This window comes from Mauremys mutica, chromosome 2 (assembly GCF_020497125.1).
Source record: "Mauremys mutica isolate MM-2020 ecotype Southern chromosome 2, ASM2049712v1, whole genome shotgun sequence".
NCBI classification, from domain to species: Eukaryota; Metazoa; Chordata; order Testudines; family Geoemydidae; genus Mauremys; species Mauremys mutica.
The window spans coordinates 283778564-283798057 of record NC_059073.1 but is presented as its reverse complement, the minus strand read 5'-3'; the positions used below and the strand labels follow the sequence as shown (position 1 = coordinate 283798057).

At 47.2% G+C, this 19494-nt stretch overlaps 2 protein-coding genes across 2 annotated transcripts in view; one reads left to right on the top strand and one right to left on the bottom strand.

Moving 5' to 3' along the window:
- Nucleotides 1-19494, top strand: part of LOC123363411 (solute carrier family 22 member 13-like) — a 59404-nt gene that overhangs the window by 37759 nt on the left and 2151 nt on the right. The window lies entirely within an intron of this gene.
- XIRP1 (xin actin binding repeat containing 1) overlaps nt 9595-19494 on the bottom strand; it is a 53187-nt gene continuing 43287 nt past the window's right edge. The window contains exon 8 of the mRNA XM_045004350.1: nt 9595-18094. Within this exon, the coding sequence (XP_044860285.1) occupies nt 10379-18094 (7716 nt within the window). The 3' untranslated portion in view covers nt 9595-10378. The remainder of the gene's footprint in view (nt 18095-19494) is intronic.

Here is a 19494-nt window from a genome sequence, read left to right as displayed (position 1 = left end):
GGGGTGGCTCTAGGCACCAGCAAAGCAAGCAACTGCTTGGGGCAACCCATTTGCAGGGGCGGCAGCTGCAGGGATCCAGCCTGGGGGCTGAGAACCAACAGGGGGTCCTGGGAGTTGTAGTTCCTTGGTTAGCTCCCTGCCTATAGAGCCAGCCCTGGAGCAGGGAAAGAACTACATTTCCCAGCATTCCCTTGGCAGCAATCAACAGGAAAGGGAGGGGGAGGGAGTATGGAAGCTGAAACCTCATGCTGCCTCTTGCTGTGAATGGAGAACAAGTGTGCTCAAGGAGTAGAAGGCTTTGGCCCAGATATCCCCTTGAGAAGACATCCCCAGACTGGCTTAGGGATACTGGTCTGACCTCCCCTTGCAGCCCCCAAAGAAGGAATTGGGGGGACTAAATGGGCAGTGCACCTCTCTATCTGAAGCCTAGCAAGGGAGGTACGTGGATCCCACTAGAATTTAAATGAAAAGTAAGGGAGGGGAGGCTCTGGGCCTGGGCCTACAGTACCAGGCACTTAGGAGGATTTCCACTTCTGAGTCATGGAAGCAGAAATTGACCTTTCCTTTCCAGATTTAGCTAATATTCAGAAAGGCAATCTAGCACCTGCCTTCCAGATTTGAACACCCTCAAAATTCAGGAGTGCTCAAGCTCAATTTGGGCAGCTGTTACTTCATACCTCCCAAATCAAATATACTGATCCACTGTAATTTGCTGTAGAAAAAGTAGGATAAAATTGAGGAAGAAATGCTTCCCAGTGGTTATTAGGACTGGAATTGCTATTTTCAACAGCCATTGCCTTTTTTTTTTTTTTTTAGTTTTATTTGTTTAAAAGGAAGACAGTGATATTGCATTGGCAAATTCCCCATAGAAAGAAAGAGTGGAACAAAAGAATAATAAAGGCACCTCAACTTTTCCTCATTTATGGAGGACAGTCTTATAATATGCATCCAGATATCCTCCAGTCACACAAGCTGAAAATTGTTCCACTTTACTGCAGCTCTGTAACCATATGGGAACCAATCCTGTCTGTGTTCTGTGCACATCCAAATTCCTGCTGAATGACCCGCCCTGGGAATGAGTTACGAGTGACCCGGGCTGCGGCGGAAGGAGGGTGCAGGTGTGTGTGTGTGTGTGGCAGAGCCCAGGGTTGGGGCGGCAGGGGGTGCAGGTGGGCCCAGGGCGGGGGTGGGGGCAGCCAAATTTTATTTTGGTTGGGGCGGCAAAAAACCTAGAGCCGGCCCTGTCCCCAGTGTAAGAAATGCTCTCATAGGTTGTGCAGTTAAAATCACACAAAGGCAGCAAATGTAAATGTTATTTCTCCATTAGCTACAGTAACAGCCCGGGGCGCACATCCATCCAGTATGTTTTATTATGGCCCATATTTTACAGTGTAAGCCTCATATTGAGGCCTGATTCTGCAAACTCTTACTGACGTGAACTGGCCCAGTGAATCGCTTTGGAATGCATTGTACAGCCCTAGAGCACCCCTCACCACGTTGTTTCTGCGGAGCAAAGGAGCAGAGACCCTAGCTCAGCTACTGAAGCAGCCACAAGTAGTTTGTATGGGCAGTTGCCAGGATGGTCTGTAAAGTAGCTATTTCATTGAGATCTGTTTTCACAGTGACACTATTCAGCAGAAGCTCATCTGGCCTGATGAATTCTTTCAGAGCCTTCACTGAGATTGGAAGAGGGTTGGTAGGAGCTGACCCCTGAACTCAAGGAAAGCCTAACTCTGATTCATTGCACTAGTGACTTAGTAACTAGAGCCTGGGCCAACATCCACTGGTCAAATGAGTGAAAAGTCTAATTTTTCCTGAAAGGATTTCCATGTTTGCTTTGATTTGGCTCTGCTGTGTGTTTTGCTGCTGTTCTCTGATCACTTGCGCTCTGTGTCTGCTGGCAGGTTTGCCAGTTTGCTGAATGTAATTCCCTAGGGAACCCGTAAGAGACTGAGGCAAGTTTACATCCTACCTTTTAGGGGGACTAGGCCTGGGGACAACAGTTTCAGTCCTGACCGAAGGCAACACCAAGGACTATTCCATTACAACATCACACCCACACGTGTCTGAAATGAGACTTGATAAGGGGGGAAATGTTGTGCTCTTTATTTTTAATTGATGCATAATCATTTTAGACCACTTTTTTATCTTAAAAATACCAGCTATATGAAGTCATTTTGCTTTTTGCTGGATGACTGACTCCTGGGAAGACAGGTAAGCTAAAATGAGAGCATTTTCAGCCCTGAGTCTTTCACAAGGTAAGCAGGTGTTAACAAATGAGCAAAAAAAAAAGTATGTGCCATCTGATGAAAAATCCCAGCCCTTCTCTGTTTCCCAGTCTGCAATAATGTCATAACCCCACTAATTGTTTAGTCTGTCATAGTGAGTGGAGTTAGGCGTTCTTCCCAAAGTGAGGGGGACCAACCTCTGCACTGTTCCATGGAAAGCTGTATCAGCTCAGATATAAGGGTGGAGTGGAAGCTTTGCACTCTATTGATTCTTTAAAAGTATAAGAAAAAAAGGGATGCCTGACTGGGAATATCATAATATAATATATGGAGACATACCTATCTCAGAGAACTGGAAGGGACCCTGAAGGGTCATTGAGTCCAGTCCCCTGGCTTCACCAGCAGGACCAAGTACTGATTTTGCCCCAAATCCCTAAGTGGTTCCCTCAAGGGCTGAGCTCACAACCCTGGGTTTAGGAGGCCAATGCTCAAACCACTGAGCTATCCCTCCCCCCAGATTATTTGATGTTTCAACCTGGTTTTCATTGCCTAGAACTAGATATTGCTAGAACAGCATTCCAATGAGAGCAGCAGCACTTTAATGTTGCCAGTGTAGACTAGCCCTTAGTGCTCTAAAATCCACACTATAAAGACTCCAGTTTTACTTTAGAAGTATTGTCAAGAAAAACAGCATCAATTAAATAGAGGGAAGATGAAAGACACTAAATGATAAAGGTAATGTGGTACGGGTAATGTAATCATGTGACTTACCATTTCTTGAACAATGGGACTGAGTGTCATCAAAGAAAAGCAAGTAGTGGAAACTGTTGATGGCTGTATGATCAAAGGGATTGCTGGACATCAGGAAAGGTGCCCATAATAGAAAGCTCTATTCTAAGGCTTGGTCTACTCTTAAAATTTAGGTTGACATAACTGAGGTGCTCATGGATGTGAAAAATGTACACCCTTGAGCACTTTAGCTATGTCAACCTAACCCCTAGCGTAGATGCAGATAGGTCAATGGAAGAATGCTTCTGTCAACCTAGCTACCATTGCTCGGCAAGTTGGAGTTCCTACAGTGATGGAAAAGCCCTTGATGTTGGTGTAGTTTGTGTCTACACTACAGGGTTACAGCGGCATAGCTACAGTGCTATAGCTAGTCTGTTGTGCCTGTAGTGTAGACATGGCCTAAGAACTGGCCTATGGTCAACATTGACTGATTAGATACCAGATACTGTCCTCAGTCAACACAGTAGCTTACATTTATCATGAAAAATGAACACAGAAAACAAATGTCAACTTTTGACAATAATTCATCCAATCTACATGAGCCAAGGGATCTCACCTATCAGTGTCACTCCTCAAAGTGCTGTATCTTTGTGGAAAAAGGAGTCGGAAGGAAATGTCAGAAGTTGGCATGTATCCTAACTTTGTATTTCCTGGTTTTCAGAGGTTTAAGTTTAGCCACTTTCCACATTCTGAAAGGGCACGAGGCAGTCCTGGGCAGCCTTTATTCTGTGCCAGCAAAGCGTTTGGGCAGTTAATTCAAGTCTACAGCCTGCCGTTAGTATTCGCTGTCTCCAGGTGCTCTGAGCAGGAAAGCAGTTGCACAAAGCTTTTATGGTCTTCGGCATTACAGGTGCTTTGGCCTTTTGGCTAAGATCAAGCGTGATATAACTTTACTCTTTGATACCTCCTGTACTGGGGGATTAGATCCATTCTTTGTAGGGCACAGAGTCAATGAGTAGTAAGTTGTTTCCATTTCCAGCTACTATGATTCTGTGATTATCAATCCAGTATTTCTACGAGTTACTGGCCTCCCCAGTGCCCCGGGTATGAATGTGTGAGAAACAGAACTGTCGCTTAGGCCCTCCCAATCCTGAATGCCAGTGGACTTGATTGCAGTGTGAAAGGCTCCTCATGTTCAACTCTTTCCCTGAGGCTGAAGCAAATATATTTAGTTGGGCTACAGGTGAAGGTCTGTGGGTTGACTAATGGGGTCGGGAAGTAATTTTAATAAACATTTGGGAGGCATGCAGAATGTTTCTTTAGTTGAGCTAGTCTAGAGGCTTCTGATTTGGGGCCGTGTCCATTCTTAGTGATATGAGAAAGTTGCCTGGCTTCTCTTAGGGCTGAGTAAAGAAGAGCAACGTAGAAAGGCCTGAGTCTAGGGACAGAGCATGAATCAAAGCCCCTTTCCTTTCCCAAGCCTATTTCACAGATGACAAAACTCCAGCCAACTCAGGGTTGAGGTGGTGATGCAACTTGGTAACAGTTGGGAGGTTCAAATTTCAGGCAGAGACTCCACCTCTACTATACTCTATTGTTTCCTAATGTGGCAGGAGTATCCTATCAATGATTGAAGGGACATGCACTCTACATTCTGCTTCAGCCATTGTAGGCCTAACTAGCTGAGTAAAGGGTGGCCCTTCAACCTGTCCCTCTCTCCTTTTGTTGTTTCATTGGTGTGATATTATTTAAAGGGACACAGTCATGAATGGAAGTTTTGGGTCTGCATAATAAGTGTGATACGTACCCTCCTCTGCCCCATTCAATCCACCCATCAGCTTTCATAGAATCATAGACACGGAGGGCTGGAACCTTGGGAGGTCATCTAGTCCAGTCCCCTGTGCTGAGGCAGAACCAAATAAACCTAGTCCAGATGTGACAGGTGTTTGTCCAACCTAGTCTTAAAAACCTTCAATGATGGGGGTTCCACACCCTCCTTTTGGAAACTCATTCCAGAGATTAACTACCCTTACAGTTAGAAATTTTTTCCTATAATAGCCAACCTAAATCTCCCTTGCAGCAGATTAAGCCTTGCCCTACTTTCAGTGGAGCACAACTGATTACCATTCTCTTTATAACAGCCCTTAACATACCTGAAAACTGTTATCAGATTCCCCTCTCAGGGCTTGGCTACACTTACAAATTTGCAGCGCTGCAGCAGGGTGTGAAAACACACCCTCTCCAGCGCTGCAAATTGCGGCACTGCAAAGCGCCAGTGTGGTCAAAGCCCCAGCGCTGGGAGCGCGGCTCCCAGCGCTGTCCGTTATTCCCCACAGGGAGGTGGAGTACGGACAGCGCTGGGAGAGCTCTCTCCCAGCGCTGGCGCTTTGACTACACTTAACGCTTCAAAGCGCTGCCGCGGCAGCGCTTTGAAGTGCTAAGTGTAGCCACAGCCTCAGTCTTCTTTCTCAAGACTAAACATGTCCAGTTTTCTTTAACCTTTCCTCACAGGTCAGGTTTTCTAAACCTTTCATCATTTTTGTTGCTGTCTTCTGCACTGTCTCCTATCAGACCACATCTTTCTTAAACGTGTTATGCCCAAAACTGGATACAATTCTCCAGCTGAGGCCTCCTCGCCTGTGGAGAGTGGGACAATTACCTCCCATGTCTTACATGTGACACTCCTGTTACTACATCTCAGAATGTTATTAGTCTTTTTTGTAATTGTATCACATTGTTGGCTCATGTTCAATTTGTGATCCACTGTAACCCCCAGATCCTTTTCACAGTACTACTGCCTAGATGGTTTTGTATTTGTGCATTTGATTTTTCTTTTCTAAGTGCAGTAATCTACACTTGCTTTTTTTGAATTTCATCTTGCAAATATACAATGTTTACAACGATCGCTGTTCTCTGCAGACAGACGCAGCAGGGAAAATATTTGGAACAATATCATGCACTATATCCAAAGACCCCCGAAAGCAGTATGCAAACTTGCTTGGAAGTTGAGAGGAAAAACCCTCTGTTGGTTTGTTATTGTAGGGTCTCAAATGGTGGTGAGGCAGTGAGAATGTGTTGATTTTTCAACATGTATTTGTGTTGCAGGTATTTGCTTTTGCTTTTCTTTGGCTCTTTTCATGCTTCAAGAGGCCACATATAGAGCTGAAATAATGCAACATCTATCTTGTCACGATATTTCAATTCCTGGTTGATGAAATTAGCTTGAAAGGAAGACCTCTCAAATTACTTCAGCCTCATAAATGGCTCACTGAGGCACTGGAAAAGCCCATAAAAAACAGCAATGCAAATAATAAGATGATTATTTATTAAGTGCTGGCAGTGCAAGATATTTGGGGTTATCTGAGTTTCTGTGGACCAGATTACACAGCCCATGCAAGCAATATGCAGTTTGCTAAAGCAGCTTTGCAGCTGTCTTTAAAATTAAATAAAATAAACCAAATACATGGGGAACTTGAAACTAATTAATATTGTGTCAAGGAGGAATAAGAAAAGCAGTGTGGAAACATTTTCTATAGCAACTCCAAAAAATCAAAATAAACCCGGTTAGTCCTGTTTACAGAATTTATCCTGAACAAAACAATGCTGGAGGAGCTAAAATGCTTGAATGTCTTTTTATCTTCCAAGACCAGGTGCACTCAATGGATGGTGTCTTGCATGGACCTACGTGGTTTTGCCCATTGCTTTATTGTTTTGTGCATCTCTGTTCTTCTGGGTTCTGGTCAGAACTGAAACTGCCCTTTTGCCTCCTGTCTTTCTGACTTTGTCTCCTGGATGTCTCACCATCAACTTAAATTTAACATGGCCCAAAGCCAAATCCCTTATCTTTCCACTTTTAAAAATCACTCTTGGATGTGTGTGCATTCTTTCTAAGGGCTGGAGCTGTTCCTTATACTTGTTTTTCCATTTCAAGGGGTCCTCCTATGCAGGGCCGGCTCCAGACCCCAGCGCGCCAAGCGCGCGCTTGGGGCGGCATTTTGCCGGCAGGGCGGCAGCTGGCTCCGGGGGACCTCCCGCAGGCATGACTGCGGAGGGTTCGCTGGTCCCGCGGCTCGGGTGGACCTCCTGCAGACATGCCTGCGGAAGCTCCACCGGAGCCACGGGACCAGCGGAACCTCCGCAGGCACGTCTGCCAGAGGTCCCCCGGAGCCGCGGGACCGGCACCGCCAGAGCGCGCCCCGCGGCGCGCCGCCCTGCTTGGGGCGGCGGGATTCTTAGAGCCGCCCCTGCTCCTATGCTCCAAGAAAGGCTCATCAAGGCTCCGGCTGGAGCTTATCAGGGCTACTACATATGTCATCTGGAAGAGTCACCCTAGAGTTATATGTGAGGTGCTCCCTCCTTCCAGAGCATAGCTCTCTCAGACCCTGTTCCCCAGGGAGTGAGGAGTGAACTCAGATCCTCACCACATGACAATATCGGCTCACTGGATGAGCCCCTGTGTTCCTTCTTAATGTATCTTCCATGAGTTTCCATTCTGCATCTGATCATTTGGTCGACCCAATGAGACATCCTACCTTCTGCAGGGACCAATGCCATATGTTTCAAAGGAAGGAATACACCAGCCATAACATAGCTGACTGATGCATGCAGCACCATATATGGGAGACAAGGTTTCTTTCTGGCTTCCCCACAGTTGATCAGCTTATGTCCTGAAGTATGAAGTCTGATTACCTTTCTCCTTATCTCAGTTCACCAAGTGCTGGGCAAGCATAGAATGACCCTGATCTTTTAATCTAGCCACTTTAACTTCCTTGGGTATCTCGAGGCAGCGGGTTCCATGCATTAACTACATGCGGCAGGACTAGATATTTTCTTTCATTTTTTTTCTTCTTGTTAATCATCAGTGTAAGTGTCAGAACCCCTTCTATCTCAAAGGGGAATTGGTAGAAAGAATAATAATAATAATAATAATTCCCAGCTGTTATACTGTGCTTTTCAAAGTGCTTTACAAAATAAATCAGTGTCATTAGCCCCATCTTACAGAAGGGGAACCAGAGGCACCGAGCAGCGAAGTGACTTGCCCAAGGTCACCCAACATGCCCACTGACATTTCTGGGAAGAGAATCCATAGGGTCTTAACCACTAGGCCGCACTGCTGGGTTAATTTTTTAATAGACCCTCCATGATCTCACACAGCTTGAGAAAAATCCGGACTAACTCTTTTCCTTTCCAGAGGAAGGGCTAGATTGCGACTTTAGGCAGACCCTGAGCAGAGGGCATCAGCTGCACTGCCCCACACGTAGCCCTGAGGGGCACAGACACCCCGCTGAGTCGCAACACCGTTGCTTCCTCCTTGCTCTGGGGGAGAGGGAGTAATTTGCTGCTGGCCTGTACTAGCAGTGAACTGCTACACCTTGGTGTTGGCCAACAAGTAATGGGGCTGGAGCCTGCTCCAGAGAAGGCCTGTTAACTCAAGCCTTGAGCAGCCTGCACAGAGGGTTCTTAAGCAGGTGTTGTCCCTAATCCAGCTGCAATCCACACACTAACCCCTCTGGCCTGAGTTTGGTGGTGCTTTACATAGGGTGACCAGACAGCAACTGTGAAAAATCAGGATGGGGGTGGCGGGTAATAAAAGCCTATATAAGAAAAAGACCCCAAAATCGGGACTGTCCCTATAAAACAGGGACATCTGGTTAACCTAGATTTACACCTGGACTAGCTGGCTTATCTGGGGTATAGGCTAAAACCCAAGTGCTGCTTTCTCAGGCAGGTAACCCACGTACTTTGCAGTGAGGACACAGTCTAAACCACTCCAGTGCTGATAGTCCTCCAATGCCGTCCCACAACTGTGCCCAGAAAAACAGACAAGTTCTCCCGTAGGTCATTGGAAAAGAATCACAGAGCAGCTCATTTCACTGTAGCTCTGAAAGCCATGGGCTATGCCCCTAGAAATCCTAGTGAGGCACGTGCGTGAGCGCAGCACCCAGTAAGGACACACTAACAGGGATGTGGCTTTGTAGTGTGACTGCTCACACCAGGCTTGGCTCAGAGCTGGACGGCAGCGAAGAGGTGTTCTTGCTGTCTTGTATGACCAAATCACAAGGTAGCCCTAAGTAACTCCAATCAACTTATCAAACGTTAGACACGTTCTTTGCTCATGTTTTTATAGCCGGTCAAAGTATGCAGATTTTTTCTTTTAATTCTGAATTTTCAAAAGAATATGGTTGTAAAAGAGGAAAAATGTGGAAAAATAAAATTTTTTTTGTGTGTGTGGATTTTTGCTGTTGTTGGTAATACATTTGTGTTGAAAATTCATTTTTTTCTACCAGTTCTAGCTCTGTTTTCTTTTTAGTTTTCATTGATAAAGGTTGGTGGTGACAATGAAAGACACAACTAGTTCATCAGCAGAGGCATTCTAAATACTTTGAATTGAATCAAACATGTGGCAAAAGAAAATAACCAAACCAGAGTATTTTCAGAGGTAATGTTTACCTTCAAAATGCAGAAATAAAAATTAAAAAAAAAACTAATATCTTGAGTTGAGAATGTACAAAACAAGTTCATAATAAAAAGAAAATTTCTTTACAAAGTTTCAAAATGGATTTAAAAATTAAACATAAGAATGCATGGACACTAAAATAAAAGATTTTGTATATAATGAATAATAAATTACAGGTCTAAAAAAGAAAGAAAGGAAAGCAATAACCATCTATTTCTTTAGTTGAACTTGATACAGTCTTAACTAGAGTATCTGTCTTCATGTCCACCTTAGGGGGAATGACACTGACAAACATTCTGGAAATCCTGATTTATACAGTTTTAGGTAGTACTGAATACTTGCTATTGTACTGGTTTCTGCTAAGTATCTCTCCTCCCACCCCCGTGAAAGCAATTTGAAGATGTTCTTTCTTTTAATAGCTGAGCAAAAACTATTCCAACACATCCGTGTGTGTGTGTGTGTGTGTGTGTGTGTGTGTGTGTGTGTGTGATAGAGAGATGACATATGTTTGTTGGGAGGTCTGCACTGATATCGGAAAGAGATGGACAAGGTAGGATAAATGAGTCTGTTTCCAAAATACCCAGACAGGCTAGTTCTTTTGGCTGGCTCTAGTTGTCCTTTTTTCCTGCCTGTGTTGAGAGATGTCCTGGACGCACCCGCAAACACTATTCAGAGGTGAAGAAACCACCCTGAAACACCCATTTGTTTATTTTCTTGCTTGTGCTGCTATCGAAGACTCAGATCTTCGGATGTGGGGTAACTCCAAGTCTGTCGGGTTAGTGAGGCGAAGGATGTTGTTTACCACAAGTGGTGGCCCTGAATTGTATTTGTACGCCAAACGCTAGGAGAATATCCTAAAAGAATCACAAGGCTTGGTGGAGTTCCTGTATGTCACATGGTTATTAAATCAGTGAATTCATTGTTTCTTCTTTACCTGGTTAGCATCTCCCACATTCAAAGCCTTCTATTTCTTTGGCTTGGAGTTGCCAAAAGTGACAAAGACCACCCCTGTTTCCTGGAAGCTGCCATTGGAGTGGAAATCTTCACCTGGGCTGTTTAGGTACCTCCGAAGGAGGGGTGAGGCGGTTATCTCATACCGGGGAGGAGAGACCACATTGCACGTAGAGGAGGTTTGGGTCTCTGCTTGCTTGGTGACAGTGGTGGATGAAGTGATGATCTTGTTTCCAAACTCATCCACCTCCTCGTACTGCTCAGTCACAGTTCTGGTGGCTCCGTAAAGCTTGGATCCATCTGGACCGGTCTGCAGTTCTAATATGCTTTTCTGCCTCCTTGGATTCTGTGGGCTAGAGATGTTCAGGGGAGCTTTGTAGTCAGAAAAGCCTCCTTTGATTGCACCATGGCAGCTGCCTTTGGATGAGTCCGGTGCACACGTCTCCTTGTCACTGTTGCCACTGAGATGACGCTCATTGCTGAGATGGTGTTGCCTAATTGAGTTTGATCCTATCTTCATCTGGATGGGCTCGTGTTCATTCTCCAAGGGAGCTGGATTGCATCCACCGGACCCCACTGATTTGCGAGTTAATGAGTTAAAGATGTCCTGAGTGAATGTGTCCCCTTTTCCTGGCATGTTGGGATAATCTGGTAAGGGGGCATCCCAGGGGGAATATGCCATCCTGGGTGATTCCGCAGGCTTTCTGGCAGCAGACTCAATGGAGATATAGGAAGGAGATGATGGAGAATTTACGCGCTGCTGAATGATGCAGGGGACCTCTAACTCTCCTTTGGGCATCTCCGTCTTTTCTGACTCATTTGCACTTCCCACAGATGCGGCATTCAGCGTCCCTTGTGCTGCTTTCTCTTGCTTGGCTTTGCTAGACACGATGCTGATCTTGCGGATATTGTTGCTGGTTGTAGGGCTCTGGGCATTCCCCAGCGACTCCTTGAAGAGCCCAGAGAGCCCAGCTATGTCTGATTCTGACTTTAGATTAGAGACGGAATAGAGAGCTTTCCTAATGGCCTCCTCAATGTCCAGCAACCTAGCTAGCGTCTGCTCCTTCAGGTGGATGATCTCAGCACTTGCCCTCTCCAGGTCTTCAAAAGCCAGCTCCACAGAGGAGACGCTGTCAGAGTCTTCCTTCGCCATTTGCTCGGTCTTTTCGGCCTTGTGCTGCTGCGTCACTTGGTGAGGCTTCTGATGCACCACCCATTCTGGGACATTCTCAAAGAAGCTCTTTAGGGCTTTCACGTCCACCTTAAATGTCTCCTCCTCAAACTCTTTCACTCGGGTCAGGATCTCTTGCAGCTCCTCCTGCCTCCGCAGGTTCTCAAAGATCTCCATAGCCTCCTTGACGCTGCCCTTCATGATCTCCTCCTTGTGGAAAGACAGTCTCTTGCGACGTTCATCCTCCGTTTCTCTGCAGGCCTTTTCTCGCATGACCACCACTGGCTTCTGTGCAAGCTGCTCCCTCTTCATTTCAAGATGTCCCCCTTGTCTGCTGTTCACCTGCTGCTGCTCCTTAAAAAGGTCCCTGGAATGCTGATGGGAAGATGCTGAAGGCTCTTCTTGTCTTCTCTGATTTGTTTTCTGGGTGGTGCTCTGATTATCCCATGGCCCATTGGTACTAGACATGCTTGCACTTTCTGTCTTAGGTGAGGCATTTAGTGCTGGGGCAGATCCTTGTCTCAGAAGGGTAGCTTGATTCTTAGGAGAGGTACTTGGCTTATTCTCACTCTCAGGGTTAGTAAGACCTGTCTGATATCCATCCAGCCATTCTTGTTTTGATGTTAATGTGCAGCTGTTCTCTTGGCCAGATGAAAGTCTGTGTCCCTGAATTTCCTCAGCTGGACAGCAGTTCCTTGGAGCTGCTGCCTTCTCTTTGGTCATCACCTGTTCTGTTTCAGAGCCAGTCACTCTATTTTTAAGTGGCTTTGACGTCTTAGAGTCTACTGACTCTTGCCTGCCCTGTTCTTCCTTGATTGCCTTGTACCTTTCCTCTGCTATCTGAAGAGGTGTTTTGATTATGTCTTTCGGTGCTTTCTTCTCAGAGTTCTTTACTGTAACAGCATTGGCCACTGGTGATTGAGGAGTACAGCCCTTTGAGTGACAGTCCCCACATCCCGCCTGTGCTGAGGCATCAGCAGAACACGAGTCCTTTGCCTGATTCATGGGTGGGGTTTTTGCTCTGCTTAGCTCGCTCAGGCCTGGAGGTTTAGGAGGCAGTGGGGGTGGGACTAGCTTTGTCAACCTCCCTTTACTGTTGCTAGCAGGGTGTGAAGGTGCCTCCTGCAGGAAGCGCTCAGGTTTTGGAGGTGGAATGGGTTTCCTCCTTGGTGGGGCAGTAATTTCCGGTTTGGGGGGAATCGCTGGTTTCTCTGAAGGCCTCTGATCATTGGCTTTGGTGGAGGTGGGAGTGAGAGTCTTAGGGAGAGCGTTGTGCATGGGTGCAGAACATCCCAGGGCTTCATCTTTTTTGCTTGGTTGGGAAGGGGCAGCTTCTCTTGCTTGTGTCGTGGGTGGACAACACTTAGTTTTCATCACAGCAACTGGGGGAGGAGGAGGAAAGTCATTATCAGACTGGGACCCTGAAGCCACTACAGCTGTCTGGTTACTAATTGATTGAGTCTCGTTTTCCTTTTTACATATGGAATATGACTGCCCTGCATTTCTGTATATCATAGCGGCTTTAAAATCCCCTTTGGAGACATTAACGTTAGACTTCTCCAGCGACTGAAGAGTGGCCTTTAAGTTACCTCGAACAACATCCTCCTTCTCTACTTGTCTCTGTTCTGTCGCAGCACTTTGCAGTGCTCTGATAGCTGTCTTTACATCCCCTCTGAGCATAACATCTTGCTCTCTTTCTTCTTGCACTGATTGCTCTTTGTTCTCAGACTCAGTAAAAGGGTTTACATAGGGTTTCACTGGCTTGGCAGTACACAGACCATCCTTAACGCTAACATCTGCACTAGGTACAACTTGGCTTTTCTGGCACAAATGCTGCACTCCCTGTACTTCCTCGGAAGTACTGACCTTTTTGTGAGACATCATGCTCTTCTGAGGCACACTTGCGTGGGACTTGGATAACTCCTGGACTCTGACGGTGGCACTGGCTTGATGCTGCTTGCCAGATGCACATTCCTGTTGGCGAACAGTTGATTGCAGGCTCACTGGCCCCGGAATGCTGGGTGCCTGCTGCTTAGAGGCGAGATGGATTTCCTCCGTGCTCTTGTGGCGCTTATTCTGGACTTGGTGCTGAATGCTTTTCGCCTCAGCTGTGGCCAGCCTCAGACTCTGCATTGCGGCTTGAAGATCACTTCCAAGGGCCTGCTCCTCCAGTTTTTTTGTCGTCTGGCTGGTTTCCCCTGCCACTGAACACTGGCTTCTGGCCATGTCATCTTTCTGAGCTGCCACTTGGGTGGAGGCTGCTCCCTGTGGTGCAATCTTTACTTCCTTCACATCTCTAGAGACTCTCTCCTCTCTCTCTGCCTTCCTGCTGCCATTCTTAGCCTTTTGCAGTGACTGTGGGCTCGCCTGAATATCCCCACACACAATATCTTCCTTTCCCATCCCTGTGGGCAGGCTCAGGGTTTGTCCACCTGCATGCACTGCCTCTCTTTCTAACTTGTTCTCTTTGCTAACAGCTTCACACATGAGCACTCTTTTAGCCCCCTTAATGCCCCCTTGTCCTACATCTGCAGTCACTTTTTCTGCTGGCTCTTCCTGTTGCAAGGCAGGCATATTAGCCCCTTGCACATCCTGCTGGATGAGTTCAGCTGGCTGCTGCTCTGCTTGAGAGGAGACGAGGGACTCTATCTCGGACTCCCGCTGCAGGTTCTTTAGATAGTCCAGGTCTCCCTTCTCGATGCAGCTGGTGTACAACTGGACATTCCCCTTCTCGTTGTCTTCCCGTTTGACGGTTGCCATCATCCTCTGCTCTTGTGAGGAAGCCAGCAGGTTCCCTATAGTTGACTTCACATCCCCCTTGACAACTTCCTGCTGGACGGAGTGGTGCAGGAGGGAGTAGATAGTCATCTTCACTGACCCCACCTCTGTCTCTTGCATGACCATTCCCTTTTTGATGGAGGCATCTTGGCTAAGGAGACTTTGGAGAGCCTTAGCAACATCATCCCTCAACTCCTCTTTGCTTTTATCGGCTTCGCTTGGGTCCAGTAGCTGCAGCGGGCTGACTTTGATCTTGCCCTCCTCGTCCTCCTCCACCAGCATCCCCTGGGGCTCCACATTGGTCCTGTGCAGTAGTTGCAGCATGATCCTTTGCAAATTGCCTCCCACAATCTCTTCCTTTTGGATCTCTGGAGTACTTTGCCTGCTGAACTGGTACTTCACCATCCTCACGCTCCCTACGTCATTGGCTTCGATGAGGATCCCGTCATGCTGGATGGCTTGGCAGGCGCAGAGGCCTTCCAAAGTCCCCCTCACTGTCCTCTCTTTCACCTCAGTTTCAGTTCTGTGTTTAGAAGAGCTGAGTTTATCCAGAGGGGTGGTTTCAAACAGCCACGTTGTGCTCTTCACATCAGCACAAGGGACCACCTCTGGGGCATGGGTGCTGGCAAACCCCTCAGGGTCTTTGAGACTGTCCATGGGCTGAGTTTCAAACAGCCAGGTGCAGCGCTTCACATCCCCTTTCTGGCTGTCTTCTCTCTGCACAGTGGTCATGCTGGAGCTTCCTTCAGACTCTCCCTTCAGGGAATCGATGGGCTGGTTCTCAAAAAGCCAGGTGGATGTCCTCACGTCACCCTGCTGGACGTCGCTGACGCTGACCATCCTCACATATTTCTTCTGGCTCACCTGCTGAGACTCGAAAAGCTGCTTGTTGGACTGGACGTCTCCTTTCTGTACATCATCCACTGTCCTGGCCACAGACCTCTTCCCCCCAGAGAAGGAATCAAGAGGCTCTGTCTCAAACCTCCATCGGGCAGACTGGACATCCCCTTTCTTGATGTCCTCTTGGGTGACAGCCCTGATGATGAACACTTCCTCCTCCTTCTTGATTTGATCCAGAGGTTTGGTTTCGAAGAGCCACCGGGCACCTTTCAAGTCGCCTTTCATTATTTCTTCCTTCTTCACTGAGGTGACCTCATGGTATTCCCCCTCCTTGTCCTGGATGGCATATAGGGGGAGGCTCTCAAAGAGCATGGTGCAGGACTTGATGCTGGCTTTGCTCATTGTCTCCTCCTGAATCCTCTTGATCTCCGTCTCATCCACCTTGTCATGAATCTGGTCTAGGGAATAGGTCTCAAAAATGAACCTCTTGCCTCCGATGTCCCCGCCCTCGATATCCTTCTCGGGGGGGATTTCTTGGATGCCCTCAGTGTTGTTCTTTATAGTATCCATGGGGAAGTTCTCAAAGAGCCAGGTGAACTTGTGCACTGATCCAGCTTCGATGTTCCCATCTGCAGGGACTCCATTCTCCTTCATGGCTGCAGCCAGTTTACCCGGTACATCCAGGGGCTTGGTTTCAAAGAACTCCTTCACCCGAGACACTTCCCCTGACTGTATCTCCACGTGGCTGGAGTACCTGACCATTTTCTTTGAGTCAGTCTCACTGGAGGCATTGGTGACCAGTGGTTCAGTCTCAAACAGATGTCTGACAGTTTTGACATCAACTCCTTGTAAGTCATCTTGGCAGTATGCTTTGCTGACCTGCAAATACTGCTCCTCCTGGCCTTTCAGGGAGTCCAGGGGCTGGGTCTCAAACATCCACGTGCACGACTTAACGTCAGCCTGTGGTACAGAGCTTTCCCCTTCCTGCTTTTTCTCCACTTTCTCATATAGGGTGTCAATGGGCTGTGTCTCAAACAGCCACTTGCAAGTCTTTACATCACCCCGCTGGGTAACCTCTCTTTTCACCGAGGAGTGCTCTTCTGTTGGGTTGGCTTGGTGATGGATGACATCAATGGGCTGGGTTTCAAAGAGCCATTTTGCTGTTCTGACATCACCAGCTATCACTTCCTGCTTTGTGATCCCTCTGATTATATCCACCTTCTCAGTGCTGTCATCAAACTGGTCCAAAGGTTTGGTTTCAAACATCCATTTGTAGTTCTTGACATCGCCGCTCATGACCTGCTCTCTGCTTACAGAGGTGACCTTGTGGAAGTTTCCAAAGCTGTCTTTGATGGCGTACAAAGGTGTTGTCTCAAACAGGAACTGGTTGGCTTTGACGTTCCCAGCTGGTATCTCCTCTTCTTGTTTGGTGATAGGCTCAGCATCAGACTGCTTAATGCTGTCTAATGGGAGAGTCTCAAACAGGTTCTTGAAAGATTTTACATCTCCTTTCATCACCTCTTGTACGTTAGAGGCTGAGGGGGGGTCTTCAGAGGATGCCTTGGAGATGCTGCCAAGGGGACAGGTCTCAAAGACATGCTTTCTTTGCTTCACATCCCCCCTCTCCTCTTCCAAAAGCCCCACTCTCTTTAAATGGCCCACTTCAAAATTATCTTTCAGGGTTTCCATTGGTTGGGTTTCAAACAGCCAGAGTGTAGATTTCACGTCACCACCGATGACTTCTTCCTTGGCTGGGCCGCTGTCTGAGACTTCTCCTTTCAGAGAGTCAAGAGGCTGGGTCTCAAAAAGTAGGCGCTGCTTACTGACATCTGCCCCTTCAACGAAATCCATGGAAGCCTTGAAATCACTTTCTTCCACTGTCAATTCTTTGATTGCATCAAGTGGCTGAGTTTCAAACATCCACCTTGCTCCACTGACATCCCTCCTTCCTGCCTCTTCTAATGAAATCCCCCGGATAATTTTCACTTTGGAGGTGTCCTTGTTGATGGTATCCAGTGGCTGAGTCTCAAACAGCCAGCGAGCTGTCCTGACCGCATTGCTCTGTATTTCTTCTCTGCAGACGGATTTGATCTCGTGGATGTTGCCGGTTTTGTCTCTGATGGCACAGAGTGGCTCGGTCTGGAACAGCTTGATGGTTTTCTTGACATCGCCCTTTAGCTCCTGGATTTCTGATTTGAGCTGCAGGATACTCTGCTCCTCCACTGAGCTGTAGTGGCCCAGCGCTTCCAGGGAGTAGGTTTCAAAGAGTTGCTTGGCACCTTTCACGTCCCCTCTTTGAACAGGCTCCTTGAGAACTGCCTCCTGCACGTCTGTTTCATCTGAGTACATTTTGTTTAAGGAGTCCAGCGGCTGGGTTTCAAACAGCCACCGGGCTGTACGCACGTCCCCTTTGGTGTGGACTGTCATGGGCACTTCGGTCAACGCAGATAGCCTGTCTCCGTTTAACGACTGGCTTTCGAACCTCCTGGAGGTGCTTTTCACATCCCCGCTTGGGATGGTTTCCTCCTCTGCCAACTTCTTGGTGGCTTGATGCTCCCCGATAGAGTCTAGCGTCCAGTTTTCGAAGATCCAGCGCATGGACTGAACCTCCCCCGGGAGCACTGCATCCAGATTCACGGAGGCCTGGGCACTGGGATCTTCCGTGTTGAGCATTTCCGCCAGATCCTCAGTCACAGCTTCCTCCAGGTTCTTCCTCAGCTCAGGATGCATGTGCCTGTAGAGCCTCTTTAGCTCATTCACCTGGCGCTGCTGGTAGAACTTTGAGAAGGATTCCTTAGGGGGAGGCAGTGGGTTTGAATCCTGGCTCCCAGCCAGGGAAGTAGAGGGCTGGAATGAGTCTTGCAGGGGAGGGGGCGGTAAGTCCTCTTCCATTTTCTTGCCATTCACTTTAGATGACGTCTGGTTCTGAAGCTCTGCCATCTTTGGGGAAACAGTTTTAAACGTCAGCATTATCTCCCCCCACTAGTCCGGTGCTCGTTAGTAGTGAGAACAGCAAACAAGTGAGGAAAACCCATGCACCTACTGAATATGAATTCCATACCTTGGATTCAGCAGCACACAGCACCCAAAAGCATCACGCCACAGCAAACTCTCTCCAGGCTTCGGGTTATGGTGTTAAATCTCTTTCCACAGCCAGGCAGTTTAAATCAATCCACACGTTTCTAGCAGTTATAGTCTAGAATCCCCACATCTCAAGTCAGCTAGAGAATAACGGAGAGACCAGATCTGGATAGTGTTAGCAAGAGAGGATGAGCCTCAGAATAATGTTAACGGGGGCACGTCTGAATAGCAGGGAGCTAATGCCCTGCTTAGATCTCTCCCCAGGTGTGCAGTACTGCAGTGGGCCTGGGGAATGAAGACCCAGTTAGGGAGTCAGAAGGAAGCCAGTGGAACTACAGCTCCCTGGTAATCAGATGGGAAAAGACCCAGTGAGGAGGCAGAACTCAGTGACTATGATGATGAGTGAAGATCATCTTTATATTTGGGTGGATGGCACACTGCATGAAGTAGTTAGAAAGATGGGTCTTAATCAGAGCTAGTCTTTCTCTATCTATGCCAAAGCCTTTTGTTACAACCTGTGCAACCTACACCTCCAGAATGAAGAAAAACTTGACCGGATTAATGATTTCCTCTGTTGTGGCTCGACCACGTGTCCCATTGCTCCAGGTGAAACAATGATAGTTAATATGCTTGGAAAACATAATGCAGATTGGAGACCAAAGATAAGTGACATTTAACTTGGAATGTCACAGGTATTGGGCCAAAATGAGAGTTGGTGTAAGTGAGAGCCCCTCATGCCTATTTGTGATCTGTAAGGGAGAGTAACTTACACATCATGGAGCCAGAAGAAAATGTGCAAAGGTGTACAATAAAGTAACGTGTGGGCCACTTTACCTTCCACTGCCTTAAACCCTCCTCCTCGTTGCTTTTCCTTAGGAGGGCCTCTCTTTTGGCTCCTCAGCATGTGAGTTAAACCAGTTAAGATGCAATTAGACTTGGTGGGCCAACTCCAGAGATGATACATAAGGAGGGGACTAAGTAGGGAAAAGGAAATCTAAGCAGCTATAACATACATACTTTGAGGGGCCAGGAGAAGGTGTAAGTTACGCCAGTAGATTCCCTCCGGACCTATTGGGCCAAATTCTGCTCTCGGTTACATGGAAACATTGATATTGAAGTGAATGGGAGTTGCATCTATGTGACATTAGAATTTTGCCTGCTTATATGCTGACTTTGCTCCCTAGTATTTTAGCTTGTGAAGTTTGATTGTGGTATGGCATAATGCTATGTTGAATGCACAGCATCTATACTATAGGAGA